Source organism: Strigops habroptila, chromosome 1, assembly GCF_004027225.2.
Source record: "Strigops habroptila isolate Jane chromosome 1, bStrHab1.2.pri, whole genome shotgun sequence".
In the NCBI taxonomy this organism is placed as follows: domain Eukaryota; kingdom Metazoa; phylum Chordata; class Aves; order Psittaciformes; family Psittacidae; genus Strigops; species Strigops habroptila.
The window spans coordinates 49,804,476-49,819,351 of NC_044277.2; the positions used below are offsets into that span (position 1 = coordinate 49,804,476).

General features: G+C 38.9%; 1 protein-coding gene across 5 annotated transcripts in view; it reads right to left on the reverse strand.

Moving 5' to 3' along the window:
* METTL4 (methyltransferase like 4) overlaps positions 1–14,874 on the reverse strand; it is a 37,853-nt gene extending 22,979 nt beyond the window's left edge. For 3 of the 5 annotated variants that reach the window (XM_030490397.1, XM_030490377.1, XM_030490361.1), the window contains exons 1-8: positions 14,732–14,873; positions 13,594–14,102; positions 12,755–12,817; positions 10,662–11,028; positions 8,767–8,836; positions 6,769–6,943; positions 6,452–6,558; positions 5,773–5,861 (exon numbers count right to left, since the gene is read on the reverse strand). In XM_030490397.1, coding sequence (XP_030346257.1) covers positions 5,773–5,861; positions 6,452–6,558; positions 6,769–6,943; positions 8,767–8,836; positions 10,662–11,028; positions 12,755–12,817; positions 13,594–14,022 — 1,300 coding nt within the window. In that variant the 5' untranslated portion in view covers positions 14,023–14,102; positions 14,732–14,873. Of the gene's footprint in view, positions 1–5,772; positions 5,862–6,451; positions 6,559–6,768; positions 6,944–8,766; positions 8,837–10,661; positions 11,029–12,754; positions 12,818–13,593; positions 14,103–14,592 lie in introns of all 5 variants that reach the window. The other 2 variants (XM_030490386.1, XM_030490368.1) reach the window with 2 other exon arrangements.
* Between the last annotated feature and the right edge of the window lie 2 nt (positions 14,875–14,876).

The following is a 14,876-nucleotide window of genomic DNA, read 5'->3' on the forward strand; positions in this document are numbered from 1 at the left end:
CTTGACTCAATCTCTTCAGATACGATCATTGCAGAAAGCAAGAGCATATCCAATCAGCATACATCAAAGTATAAGAGGGAGTGCTGTTTGATTTTTTTTTGGTGCAATCTAAGCTCTGACTTTTTGTATCAAATCTGCCAGTCATAGACTTCCTGTGTGAAACCCCGGCTCATCTTGTCAAGGATTGCTCCTGTTGCAGAAAGATGAGCATCCACTTCACTTTCTAACCAACCCCAGATGCATTTCCTGCCTACATGGTTACCTCTTTGAAGACTTCAATCCATTCAAAACTTTTTCATAAATATTTTGTAATGGATGTTTCTGGACTTTCTTATATTTTGGCATGGCATGTAAATCTAGTCTCCTTCCCTCATTCTTCAACAAATGTCAAATGAATGTGTCAGATAGGTTATCATTAAGGCAGATTTTAATCTAAAAAAATACCACTACCAGCAGGAATCTTACTCTAAAAACCTGCTTATTTTCGAGGCAAGCTAAAATGTTTAAACAAATCTAACATTTGCAGAGAAGAGTCTGGGAAATTTAGAGGAAAATGTACATTCTGACAGAAAACTTGCTGCACTGAACATTGCTGTTTGGTGTCACAGGAGTTCATCTAATTAGACACTACTTATGAGTAGCTGTTTTTATGCAATGTTGCAAAACCACCATATAAAAAAAAAGTTAAAAAACGAAACTTATTTTTCTGTTTCCATGCTCTGTTTAGTTAAGGATTTCTCACTTTCCCACCAACATGATCAGAAGGCTGGAGTACCTCTCCTATGAAGCCAGGCTGAGAGAGTTAGGGTTGTTTAACCTGGAGAAGAGAAGGCTCCAGGGAGAACTTATTATGGCCTTTCAATGCTTAAAGGGTGCTTATAAGAAAGATGGAGAGACACTTTCTTGTAGGGCCTGTTGTGATAGGACAAGGGGTAATGGTTTTAAACTAAAAGAGGACAGAAGGACATGGACCTCTTGGAGCAAGTCCAGAGGAGGGCCACAAAGATGATCAGAGGGCTGGAAAACCTCCACTATGAAGACAGGCTAACAGAGTTGTTCAGCCTGGAGAAGAGAAGCCTCCGGGTAGACCTTAGAGCAGCCTTCCAATACCTAAAGGGGGCCTACTGGAAAGCCCGAGGGGGACTTTTTACAAGGACATGTAGTGATAGGACAAGAGGAAATGGCTTTAAGCTGGAAGACATGAGATTTAGATTAGACAGAAGGAAGAAGAAACAGGTTGCCCAGAGAAGTTGTGGCTGCCCCATCCCCAGCAGTGTTCAAGGTCAGGCTGGATGGGGCTCTGAGCAACCTGGTCTAGTTGAAGATATCCCTGCTCACTGCGGGGGGGTTGGACTGAATGACCTGTATAGGTTTCTTCCATCCCAAACCATTCTATGACTAACAAAGGTCTTCCAAAAATTTATTTTCTTGATTATTTAAGAAAGCCCATATTGTAAGAGGTTGCACTTTTTCCACAGAAGAGAACGGAGAGGCTGTGCAAAGCAAAGCTGCACAGCTTTCACTAAGCTCTGTCTGCAGATCCTGACATCTGTAGGATATCTTTTTTTCACCCTAATGGGCATAAAGTCTTGCAGAGCTTACTGCAGTCCAGCTTTATATGACCTTTTTCCCACTCCATACAAAACCAAATTAGAACCATTTTATTTTTTACATAGGCTTCTAAGTAAAGCAATTAGATGACATAATTTCATGAAGAGCACAATACTGACACTTGTTCTTAAAATGTATAGATTAAAAATATCATCACAGCACTAAGTCCAGTAATCAAAAGTAGTTTTACTAAGCACTAAAGACTTCCATGTCTAAGAGAACAAATTTTAAAAGCACACTTAGGAGATTCAACCAACCTCAAAGTTTGGTCCGCCATAAAGGAAAAAAGGTAGCCAATAAATGGGTCAGTGCAGCAGAAGCAGAAAGCTTGTGCCAATCTGTCCATCGATTTGGTTGTAGTATTTAAAAAGGAAGTCCCAAGAATCTCCCCCTCTTTCCCCTGCTGCCAGAGACAGGGTCTCTTTTAAGTCAGAGATTTTTAAAAACAGACAGATCACATATAATTCAAGATCACATTACAGTATGATTTTTCATTGCTAGGTTGTAGGTATTTACATAATCACATCAGGCAGCAACTTGCACTGCAGTGGAAATTACCATATCAAGAGGGCTATAATGTGGCTGTATTTTGTTGGCATAAAATCTCATTACGCTGGTTTCTTTAAAATATAAAAAGTCAGCATTCAAGTTACAAATCACAGCTTCTTTCTTAGGCTTTTATATCACCAGAAGGCTATCTTAACACACATGTATCTGACTTGCAGCTCTTAAGAAAACTCTGGAGTTTTTTCCTCTGAAAAAACAGGTTAGAGGATCTACATCAGTAGAAAGATGAAATACTAAAATTCTTCTACCGTAGGAATAGATTTTTAAAAAGCTATCCACAGAATTAATTCTATCCACTTACAGATACCACTGACAATAAAGAGCTTAAATAGATGATAAATAGATTATTTTATATCACTTGTAGGTGTCATAAACCCTATGACAGCAACTCAAGCAGCTATACTTGGGCATCTAATGCCACGGGATACATGAAGCTAGCACAAAGCTGACTGGTAGATATAACACTGGTCTTCCAGAAAACCCACTTCCTTCTGAAGCATGATCTGAAGGTCAGGCCGGATACCTGCCATACCTACCTGCTCTTAATCCTAAATATGTATTGACAACACATGCTGCTTTTTTAAACATTTTTGAAACAAGCAACAGTTTCCCCTTATCTTCTGAACTGCCATTACCTAAATAGCAAGTTGTTCATGGCAAATTGGATACATGAAGTGAAAACAACTGTCAGCTTTCCACTGTCTGATTTGTGAGTCATGCAAAGCACAAAGCACATGATTGAACTAATTTCACAGTAAGCCTTCAAAAGAGTTTGCAATGTATAGGTCTTTATTGCTCAGTTTGTCTAATCCATGAACAGAGTAGGACACAAAACAGATCTGAAACTCAGTACAAAAACAGTTTTACATCTCAGCATCTTTCCTGAGCTTCAATTTAAACCTAGATGTTGATGCACCTATCAACTGCAGTATAACAGTAAGGGCTCACAAGGTACGCAAGGAAACAAAATGCATTTACTTCTTTTTGCTTCCAAGAACACTTTTATAACATGGCCTTACAAGCCAAGGTTGCTACAGGAGAAGAGAGTTCCCAAGATTTCCCATTGCACTCTTCTGCTGGAGATATGCAAGGTGGCTAGAACAAAGCCAAGCATTAATTCCAATGTTTTTAGTCATACACCTATATAACAGCATGAGTTTCTAACAATAAGCCTACATGCTTAAAAACTGGAGGAAAAATAGCTATAACAAGAACCTATAAAACAGGAAAAAGAAAAAAAGTGTTTGAAGCTCTACATTACTTCACATCATCTGTGTAACAGAATACCTTCTGTATCTTAGATGAGTAATTGAATTAGAAAGAAAACCTGCTGTTATTTGAATCAAAACCAGGAGTAATAAAATTTCATTTTAACGCATTTGCATAAAGAAGCTTAAGTACATTTACAATGACATACTAAAGCCCTAAGCACTGAACTCAGCACATGCATCACCAAAAACCCCTACAGTCACAATTTCGTGGTTAAACGCACTGTAGGAACCCAAGCCTCTCTTTTTGATGGCTTACTTTAATTTACATCTTTCTCTTCCCCCAGAGAGATAAACTGTTATGATCAGTCATGAGTGGCTACATATGTACCAACATACAACCTTTAGAGTAGTAATAAGAAATAAAGTGCCAGACAGCATCAGTAAATACTAATTTTTTTGGCTTTGTTACTACTTAAACAAAGCATAAAGAATGTGTGTGACTCATCAAGCGTCCCTCTCCCCCACTGCCAAATCTCTGCTTCTGTTCAAATTTCTTCTGAACCACTCTAGGATGTAGCTCGGCTGCTCTCTACTGGCCACTTGAGAATATTGTTGGGTTCTGAAAGCAATAGCCTGTTACAATGTTGAAGTCAAAGCATCAGCAATTAGTTTTTGCCTTATAGTATACCTTTTCATTCCACAACCATGTTCTGAATGGAGCTGCCAAAACTGTAAAATACATATGGATTTTTATAAAACACTTGTTAAAACCTTGATATTGCTCAACAGCAAATTCCTTTTTTTTTTTCCAAATAGAAACATAACTGCTGCATGATGGTATCGAATCTCAGCATTCAAGTAAAGACTGAAGAAATACATAAATTAGCACAGACAATTTCTTTTAAAACCCATTCAGGACCATAATTTATAAAGGCTTCCCCAATACGATTTCTAGATTCTGCCCTCTAAGACAATTGTTCTGAGGACTCTTCTGGCACTAGAATTCTCTAAAATATACACAAAAGCTGCTGTTTTGCACCCTTGGATACCTTACAGATTTCCTGTTTGTGTCCGAGAGTGCTGCTAAGCCTTAATTTTCTGAAGAAGACCTAGGTGGCTGCCTCACAAATCACTATCCAACCATTCATAAGCTTAAATCAAATACACACACTTCCTGCTGTAGCCCTAATTCTTAAAAATGTAACTTCAGAACTTCAACAGAAAAATCCTCCTAGAATTGCTTTTTATTGTTTTACCTAACCAAAGCATGTCTTCCACTAGTTTGAACAGGTATATATATGTTAATTTAATAAACAAAAGCCCAAAATAAAAATTTTGGAACCTTCCCAAACATGTAACAAGTGTCCAGATCAGCTTCCTAATTGAAGCTGTTCTGTCCTTGAGAACAGCAGAAGCAAAGCATGTCTGTGATGCCTCTCCTTTCCAACAGAATTATACAGTTCTTCTACCTGTGTTTTCTGATGTGATTACGTAACACTATGTGCACCTGGAATATTTGCAGATTCATCCTGAGTTTTCCTCTTAGGGGAGAACAGAACCATTTTTGAGAGAGGTATTTAATATCCTACGATGACGAAAGAAGTACAGCTTTCTACTGATGAAATTAGTCAGTGTTCCAGAAAAATGTGCAAAAGGTAAACATATCACACAGAAAACTTCAAATCCTTTGAACTAAACTCTGAAAAGTTGAATTCACACCCACACTAACTGGCTGGCTGAAATCAGTGCATCATTTTCAGTAAATTAAATACAGCTCCTCAGAAATAAGCAGGGCATGCCTTGTTTGTCATATACTGTTAACAGCTTTTAAATAATTAAGTTTTTGGATTTAAAGGCACAACTGTACTGCAGGGGTATAAGCAATTCATGCAGAAATAAGAATATTTCTTTCAGGATGACATAATAAAGTAAGAAAGAGGTTTCTGCTTTTATTAACTAAGTAGAAGATATCCTTCTTTATATATACCCAAAGTCATTGCGTCTATCTCCCCACAAGGTACTTCAGGTTATACGGCATAACTTCATATATAATCTAGAAACTGTTCCTGCAGCATTCAAAAAAAAAAAAAAAAAAAAAAAAGAGAGAGAGAGAAATGCAACCTTTTTTTACATGTCTACCTAAAATATCCACACAATAATGCCTGAAGTTCTGCTTTTCATATTCATCTTTAGAGACTAAGACTTAGCTGCCTGACAACATTTTTAGAAATGTTGAGGAACCACAAGTCCTGTTGAGCAGAATTACTTGGCATATGGGAAATTAAGGCACTTCATATAAAAAGGTACCTCATTCCAGGCACATCATTTCAGACATCCAAGTCCAATGCCCTAGAGAAACATTACACAATGAAACAAAACGTACCAGTAAGAGGAGGCTTATGCGAATGCAGACTGCAGGGTATGCTGACAATTAACTTATGTTCTGGAATTGGACGTACATCTTCAGATTTCCTGTTGTATAAATCAGAACAAAAAAAGAAGTATGAGAATAAATATCACTGAATGTGATGCTCCAGCTTCACATGGGAGCTAAGACAGAATGTTCATTCATAGTCAAGCTTCAGATAAGTCTAAGGGAAATTAAACGTTGGTCAGCCATAATATATGTTTAGGATAGTTTATGAAATCACTGAGGCTTTATTCAAAACGTGGTTAACAAAAGCCAGCAAAGCCACTGAGAACAAACAATGTAGTCCTGTGTGTTTTCATGTGTAGAAAAACATCAGCATCCCCAAGATGGCATGAGTTTATGCCAAGGACTCACAGTCCAAGAGAACCTGTCAGCAAAGGAAGCCCTGTCCACAAGGCTTTTATCTGAGCCAACTCCCCAACACAGACTGATGTAAGGAACAAAGGTTTCCATCCTTCAATCTTACTAAAGCACTCTCTTATCCCAAAGCTAATAATGCTATTTTTAGTTCCACAAAGATGATGCCAAAAGAAGATCTTGGGACATTACATTGTATTATATATATGTATGACCTATGAAGAGAATCCTAGCAGCGTCAAAAAAGACATTTACCATAAATATCCTGGCATACCTTAAGGTTTCTTTTACTTCTCCTCGAACTCTCCCCAGTACAAGAACTTCATAGGGCTTTTTGTGTAAAGAATCCAAAGGAAATACAAATTCTCCAGCTCCAGTAATCTGACACAAAGGAATTAAAAATAGACAGTGGAAGATTTTCATATCCAATTTTTTTGAGATATTTTCTTTGATCAAAAGGAAGATACTGATGATACCATACATTTCAAATATAAAAGCACGTGGTAGTAAACAGACAAATCATAATATAAAGTGTCACAGTGCAAGCCCTCTCAGTCTCCAACAAAGCAACAAAACAAATCGAGAACTTACTTTTACCCAGTGCCACTCAGCAAGTGTTTTCACAGACCAATGAGGATAAAGTTCATCCTTAACAAAATGTAAGTGCTTCTGTCTATTAGTCACCCATGTGACTACAAGACAATTTGGAGCAGCTAGTGCTGGTACAGGAATCTGCTTGATTTGCCATGAAGACAAGTAGCTGTACCTGTATGCCGATACAGTGAGAAAACAAGTTAGCATATACCAAATATAAAAACTGCAAAGCAACACAAATGGATAAAGAAATTACATAGCCTAGACATGTCAAGAATTATCTCCTGACAACACATCATAAAATGGATCAAGACTGACACCCAGTGGCCAAATCTGATGGATTCTGATAAAAAATAATTAGTGCATATATTTATGTTTTACTGAGCGGAACCTTTAACTACATTCTTCTATTATTCCCCCAACTAAAGTATTACAAGTTGTGACTCTGAAGAAATCTAAAAACTCATGTTTAATTTAAGAAATATCATATGTAATTCAATACTCTCATCTTTATACCAGATAGTGAAAAGTAGCTCTTTAGTCAATGTAACATTATTCACTTTTCACAATAACAATTTCTCTTTTGAACGAAAATGACAAGTGAGCCATTTACAAGTGCAAGGGCAACACTAATATGACCAGCAAGTTAAAAGGGCAGAAAAGAGTAATCGCTTCTCCAATTATTTGCAGAAGTTATTTATTATTTCTAAATTACAATTAATGATAAAAGTTCTCTAGGCTATTCAGAACAATTCTGCACATTTTTGAGCTAACTATATGCTACATCGGTGTGCTATCCAGATCCTCTCTTGCTCTACCACTTCTCATGTTATTCTATGCTATTAGTGATATTACAGTTCATGGAACCTACACGTTGCGGTGCCAAAAACATGGGCACACTGCCTACTGGAATCAACAGCCACCGTCTGGGTACCTGGTATCCCTATACAATGCAACAGTGAGAACAACAATGAGAAACAGGTAACAAGGATAAAATCTAAAATAATTAGACTGCTCAGAGATAACAAGATTCACAACAGATGTGAAATGCTTAACAAAGATTAGCTGTCAACAAGGTAGCAAACAGCAGTGATAGCTCTTACAGCTTTTGCTAGAGTCCTGCTGGCTAATTCATGCTTGTGAATAACTACAATTTTCCTCCGAGTAACTTAGTTAAGAAAAAAACACTCGAATGAGTTTAACTCTGAGTTTCTGGAGGTTTCTATAGGGCCTTCCAAGTAAAACCTACTAATCAGTTTCTGCATCTTCAAATTATGTCTTCATAACAAGCTTCAAAAGCTACAGTAGACATTATTCTAGAAAGTTGTAAGGCTGTATTTCTTGCCTGCCCTTCTTTCACACGGATACAATTCTATGGTAATCAAGGCAGCTCCACTGGCATAAGCCTGATGTTACTCAGTGGAGAAGGAAGTCCATAAAAATTTTAAGTTAACGACTTCATAAACTGCAGTAATCACAAAGTTCCTACTGCACTTGAGAATTTTACTGCTGCATTATCACTTTCTTCTACCCATCAGACCGAAGCTCAAACCACAGCTCAAATTAAAAAGAAAAAAAAAAAAAATAAAGACTTCTAAATAGGACCTCAGTCCGGAAATACTTACACATTTATCTAGCTTTATGCCCACTGAAGTAACCCTATTATTTTCAAATGACCTGCACGATCAATCTGCATGATCTGGGCCTTAGAAAGCAGTGGACTCAAATTTTCCTTGTAAGTCTCAGGGACTAACATTCTCTCACCAGTTAGGTAATTTAACATCTACCCTTGCAAATAATTTGTATGCAAAGTACCCAAGACATTTCAGTGAAGTCCATGAGACATTTCATAGACTTGAAGGTAGGCATGCACCAAAATATTTGCTAGTTTAAGCTACAGTCTCACAGTTATATTGGTCTCTGACTGCATCAGTATATTAAAATGTTAATCACCCTTCGTAAGCTAAGATGACAAAGTTTTACCATAAAATTTACCTGCTACTCCTTTTAACAGACTTGTTCTCCCATGGTGGGTCAATCACGATTACATCGTACTTTTTCTTGTCTGGAAAGTAAAATTAAAAAAAGAAAAAAAAAAGACAACAATAAATTAGTTTTAAAATAGATCTACTAGTTAAAACTGATATGCAGCAAAACTGCAAGTTTCTTCTGATCTTTCCAAATAAGAAGTTAAATGGCTTTTAGCATGCTTGTTTTAATTCAGATAATCATATACTTCAGAGACATTTAGGCTGATTACCTAAGGAAAGGATGTTTATGTGATCTGTGTCAGATCCCTTCAAGAAATTTGGAGCATCTTGGGGACTCTTCTATCAGTCTTTATTCTGAGAGTGCAAGTCTCAAAGATTAAATTTTCTAAGAGTTTCCTAACAGAAGGTATGTAACAAAGCACCCAGCTGAGTGAAGGGCTGTATCCCTGAATGCAAGATTCTTCTCCTGTTTAATCTCTCAATAGGCCAACTAGGACATGTAGAGCTCCAAACCAGCCCCAGAAAACTGTTTTTCACTGCTGGAGATCAAGAGAGACAGAGCGCTAGACGCAATGTATGAAATGGAAAGTAATGGATAAGAGGAAGAGAACTGAGGGAGCTTTCATGGGAGAAGCTGTGTTTACTTTAGTTGGAGGATAGAAGATACAGGACACATCCATGAAAAAACAGGATCTTCAATTTTTTTTTATCCACAGAACATAATTGTTCTTTCATTGAGTCTGATACTAATTATTTAAATAGCTAGTAAGAATAACAGCTTTATATTTAATGTCCAGTAAATGTGCTTTCTACATCTTATCCCTTTATTAACATTGGAGATGCTATCTTGATAGTGCACTGACCAGAAACACTTCTCTTCCGGCAGGTGAAAGGGAAGAAAAATATTAATTAAAATGAACAGCAGACTTCCTCAAAAAGATAAAACATCTGAAGTCATGGCATTAGAGGGTAGAGCAGTAATCCCCCGGTCTTGCTCACAGGCAAGATCTTTCCTATGAGACAGTCTGATGAAGCTTAGCTGCTGCTCATAATAATAATGAAGGCCAAACTTAAAGCTAATGGAATGGTGAGGTACAGTGAAGACTGCTGCATGTCGTCAGCTTCAAGCTTTCTGCACTGCCCATTAAGGCTGGGGATACTGGACAGCTCTGGATTCACTTTTACAAAGGAGTTACTAATTCTAAAATCCCACCATTTCCCTGTCACTGATTTTGGCTTACGCCAATACTCTCAGCTGTGAAATGTAGCAGCTAAGTCAACTCGTGTTGGCTACTCATGGTCCAGCTGGATGCAGCAGCCTCTCAAACTGTTGTCTTCTCTGGGGGACACTGACATTGGTTTCACAATCAGTTTATGCAAATCTAAACAGCCCCTGCTGCTGAACAGGATGAATCTGTAAGGGAACCCTTGCTTTAAGGTGCACAGTCTCATCCCTCTCCCATGGTCTAATCTAGCTAAAACCAAAGACAGCAGGAACACCACCCCAGCAGCAGCATGAATTTATCTATTAAAGCCTCACCCTGGAGATAGGGACCCAGCAGCACAGCTAGTCCAAATTTAATGCATCTACATGACTTCTGTACTGACAGTGGCTCAGAACATGCTCAAACTGTTGGAATTTGGCTGAGATTTTTTAAAGGAGGCTCCGGCTCCTGGAGGTAGATAATTCCTCCCATGACATGAGCTCCTAACCACTTAAGATGCCTCTGAAAACCTTAACCTATTTGCACAAACCTCTTTGAAAGCTTGCAGCAGCATTTCCTATCAGTATGATGCTGTATATTACAATCTGTTCATTGAGTCATTAGTCATCTTAACACTAACTGCCCTTCTCAGGCAGGAGGGAAGTGGTAAATTCTAATGCCTAAAGATACTCACAGTTCAGCAGAGGCTGTAAACATGAAACGTCAGATAAAAGGAAACTGCTTTTTGGTGGCACCAAGTACTTCTGCCCCATTAACACAACTATCTTTGCACAGTTTGAGCTGTTTTCTGTAACACATGACAGCAAGTCCTGCTCTGGAATGGAGGTTTCATCATCTAGCACATGTACAGCTTGATGGTCACTTTCATTCACAGCTGGAAACTGCTTTGCCATTTCACATAGTTCAGCCAACCCACAGCCGATGGGTCCAGGAACAGCATTCTTCCTGCAACTGGGTTCTGCAATACTGTGGTGAAGAAAACCACTTTTGCGTCCTTCTTGGACTAAATGCAAAGTGCCTTCCCAAATGAGCTTCCTGACCTGTTCGGTTATAGACAAAGAAGAGAAAAAGAAATTATCTTTCAAGTGTCTACTTGGTCAGGGAATGTGACAGAAACCAAAACATTTCCAATCTGCAGAGTGGGAAAAGGATCTTTGCCAAACACTGAGATCACTGACTCAAAAGCTCCAATAATAGTAGTAATAATAAGGCCATGCTAACTTTTGCTGTTGGTTTGGGGTTGATTTTTTTTTTTTTTTGACAAAGTTACAATAATTAGAAGTCTGGAGAAAGAAAGAGTGAGAACTATAGAATAAAACATTTCGCAGACAGCAGAGGCGGAATATTATTGTTCCAAACAAACATATAACTTTTGAAGTAATGATTTGAAGTAAGTTAAAATTCTTATCTAATTTGAAGTTACCATGCTCGTAAACACACTTTAGAGATGTATATAGGGATCCAAAAATTAGTATTTTTCCACATTTTAATTCACTTTGAAAAACAATAGTTTATGCATTTTTAAAAGTAATACAGAAGTACAAATAGTAAACAGAATTAAATTATTATAATTTGGTTTTGCAAATTTTCTAAGTAACATACCTCTCAATCTGCCAGTGAGTCCAGGACAATAAGATCATTGGATCTATCAACAGTCTCATTCACTTCAGCATCCTCCCTTTGCAAAATTTAGAGACCTAGTTCACCCCCAAATCATTGAGCCTTTATGAGTCGTAATTAACAAAGAGGCAGCTCTGTTCATTTAGAAGAGCAATACAGAAAGAGCAATTTAGAAAAGCCGGGTACAGTGGCTTTATCAAAGGTTTCAAATACTTATGGTTTCTAAAGCTCCTGATTATGCAATGCTCAACTTCAGAAGATATTTTTACAAAATAGTCCTTATTACAATCTTCAAATTAATGGCAAGGGAAGAAAAAAAATTTTAAATAATTTAATAGTGCTACCATCTAGATATCTGATGGGACAAAGCAGTTACTTTTTAGTACCTAAATTTGTGATAGTAGAAGTTCATACTGCTTTAACAAAATAAATAACTGTATCTTTACAAATGCTACAAGTTGTACAGCTGAATTAATGCAGATAGCTTTTCTTCTTACACCCATGTGTTAATTCGCAGGTGGACAAAGCCTCTTGGCTATCAAGCAGTAGTTTTAACAAATGGCTGCTGAAGGAATCTAGCATCTTCTGTACTGTTTCCTATGTTGACTCTGACTGAAATTCATAAATGGATTCAACACCTATTTACACTGGAAGACACAAATTTGGGCCTTTTTTTTGCAAATTATTCCAAAGATATGAATAAGTGCCAAAATAATCTGAATTAACTTGCAGAGCTACCACTTCTAACACTACAAATACAGTAAAAACCAACACATTCTAATCTGAGAATGGTCCTGAGTCAATCTTCATACACATTATGCTGTTTATTTCAAACCAGTCACTTCCTGTTCAACTAATACACAACTTATCACTCTTACATCCGTAACAGTAAAAGGTATTTTGTGAACGCAGATTCCAGCTCTCTGAAATGTCTTAGCTGCAGCTTAATGTCTGGTTTGTTTCACATGTATCTACACAGAACACATTCTCTGTATACCCTTATTCACTTAAGGACTGGAAAGATGACCTTCCCATTAGTGGAATAAGCTACAAGAACAGAACTTGTCTGCAACCACCTGTTGCGCTCTGTACATGCCCAAAGTCAGGTGTCATATACCTGCAAAATATACTTCTGTTCAGACTTACCTTTGAATGGTATTCTAAAGCATCCAGTTCACCTTGGTTGAATACACATTTCCTTTTGCGTTTCTGCACAAAGAACAAACAATGAACAAAAACATACTACTCCACAATGAAAGGAAAAAAATAAAATAATCAAATATACCTGAATTACAAATTAACTTTCAAAAGCAGAAGAAACTTTACATCTTTTTCTATCACAACTCCAAATAAGCAAAAATATGACCTCAAAATACCTAGTCTGCTGTAGGCATTCTCAAGGTACATAAGCTTAAAGCTATGTTATGTTACTCATGGCACTGGAATCTGAAGGTATCTAGCGCATGCACAGTTCACGTTCATGCCTCCTTTGGGCCCATACTTGAATGTATGGGCTTCAAGTGCAGCTTACCAAGAACAGGAGAAAATTAGCTACATTTTCAGGATTACAACTGTTGGTTTAGACCTGCCACTCTTTTTTTGTCCATAAGGAACAGTACTGAGCAATCTACATACTGATAGTAAATTCATACTGTCCTTCTCTTCTTGTTAATCTGCACAATCTTGACAGCTACCACAGTTTCAGCTCAAGCGCCTGACCACAGCCAACATCAGATGATTTTATAAGCAACACACTGCTTTTGCATCACAGGATGCACATTACTGTCATAAGGGACACAAGAATACCCTTGTAAGCGCTTGTGAGAGATGTTTTTCCATGCATCTTGAAACTTGTGGTGGAAAAGCTCCTGCTCTCATACATAATCTCAGGAAACTGAAGTGTGCAAGACAGTATTAGTGGTATGTTATCTACCAAGGGATTACTATAGCTTACTGTATTATAGCTTACTTACAGCAGAACATACCTTCCTAGCACTGGCAACAGAATCTCCGACACCTGTCTCGGTTCCTGCTTGGTGTTCCCCTCTGTTGCTGCTGGCCTTTAGTTCTGTGAGACTCACCTCAGGGCATCCCTGCCACAGCTGCTCCTCAGGAGCTGCAGCTATATGGGGCTTAGAAACATCAAAGAATTCCTCCCGGAACATGTATCTTGTTTTTGCTGGTTTACCTCCTGTTTCTATCGCATCTCCAGGACCAGAAACACGACCATCTCTTGAGGAGGTGGCAGCAAAGGTAGAAGTAGGATGACAATGTCCAGTAGATGTGACAGAAGTATTGAGAGGGACACCACCAGGGTACGCAAAGGAGTCACAGATCTCATAGCCACACTGGTTGATGAAAGACAGATGATCCACAAGCCACCCTGCTGTCAGCCAATGTACCACGGACATCATTGCTTTCCTTTTCAGGAGGAAAACTTGACTCCCTGAAACTGCAGCTGGTAATCACACATGCTTCCCGGAGCAAACTCCTCCTGTGGGAATTTTTTACAGAGTTGACTTTCCAGAGCTACCACTGTATAATAAAGCAGCACCTATCTTCTGACAGGCATTCCCCAGGACACACTGTAGGAACTTCTAACTTCAGCTGGTTTCCCAGTTATCACTGCTGTTCTATCTTTAATCCTCATTTTTATAGCAAACAAGTTTTTAAAAACCCTCTATGACTTTACACAGCATAATGAACTTGAAGACGACTCTCTTAACAAGTTAGAAAACAGCACTACGACACAGCAACTGCATACACCAGATTTTACACGGCAGCGCTCGGGAGCAGTAACACAAGCCCCAGCGCGGCAGAGGCCGGGCCCCAGTGGCCGGGCCCCAGTGCCCGCACCCCAGTGCCCGCACCCGCACGCACACGAACACTGTGAGCTCGGGTTTTCCCCGGAACCTCCTCCCCGCCGCCACATCCCTTCGCGGTTCGGTGGGATGAGCAGCCAGGCACACCAGTACCCTCCTTACCGCCGCGGCAGGAAAGAAGCTGCTGAAGGCTCGTTACGGCGGTGGGTAGAAAGGGGGCTGCCTTCCACTCCTACCCCTCGCTGCAGACGGAGAAGAGAGCCGGGGCTGGCCATCGCACAGCAGCACCTCACCCGCTTACCTCCACTGCTCCGCCACCCCTGAGCGCCGCCATCTTGTTGTACGGCCACAACCTTTTCCCGTAAGAACTTCCGGGGGAATCCAGTGGGTTGTGCGTGAGGGGCCAGTCAAGCAGAAGCGACAAAACACTCCCCCCATCTCTTCAC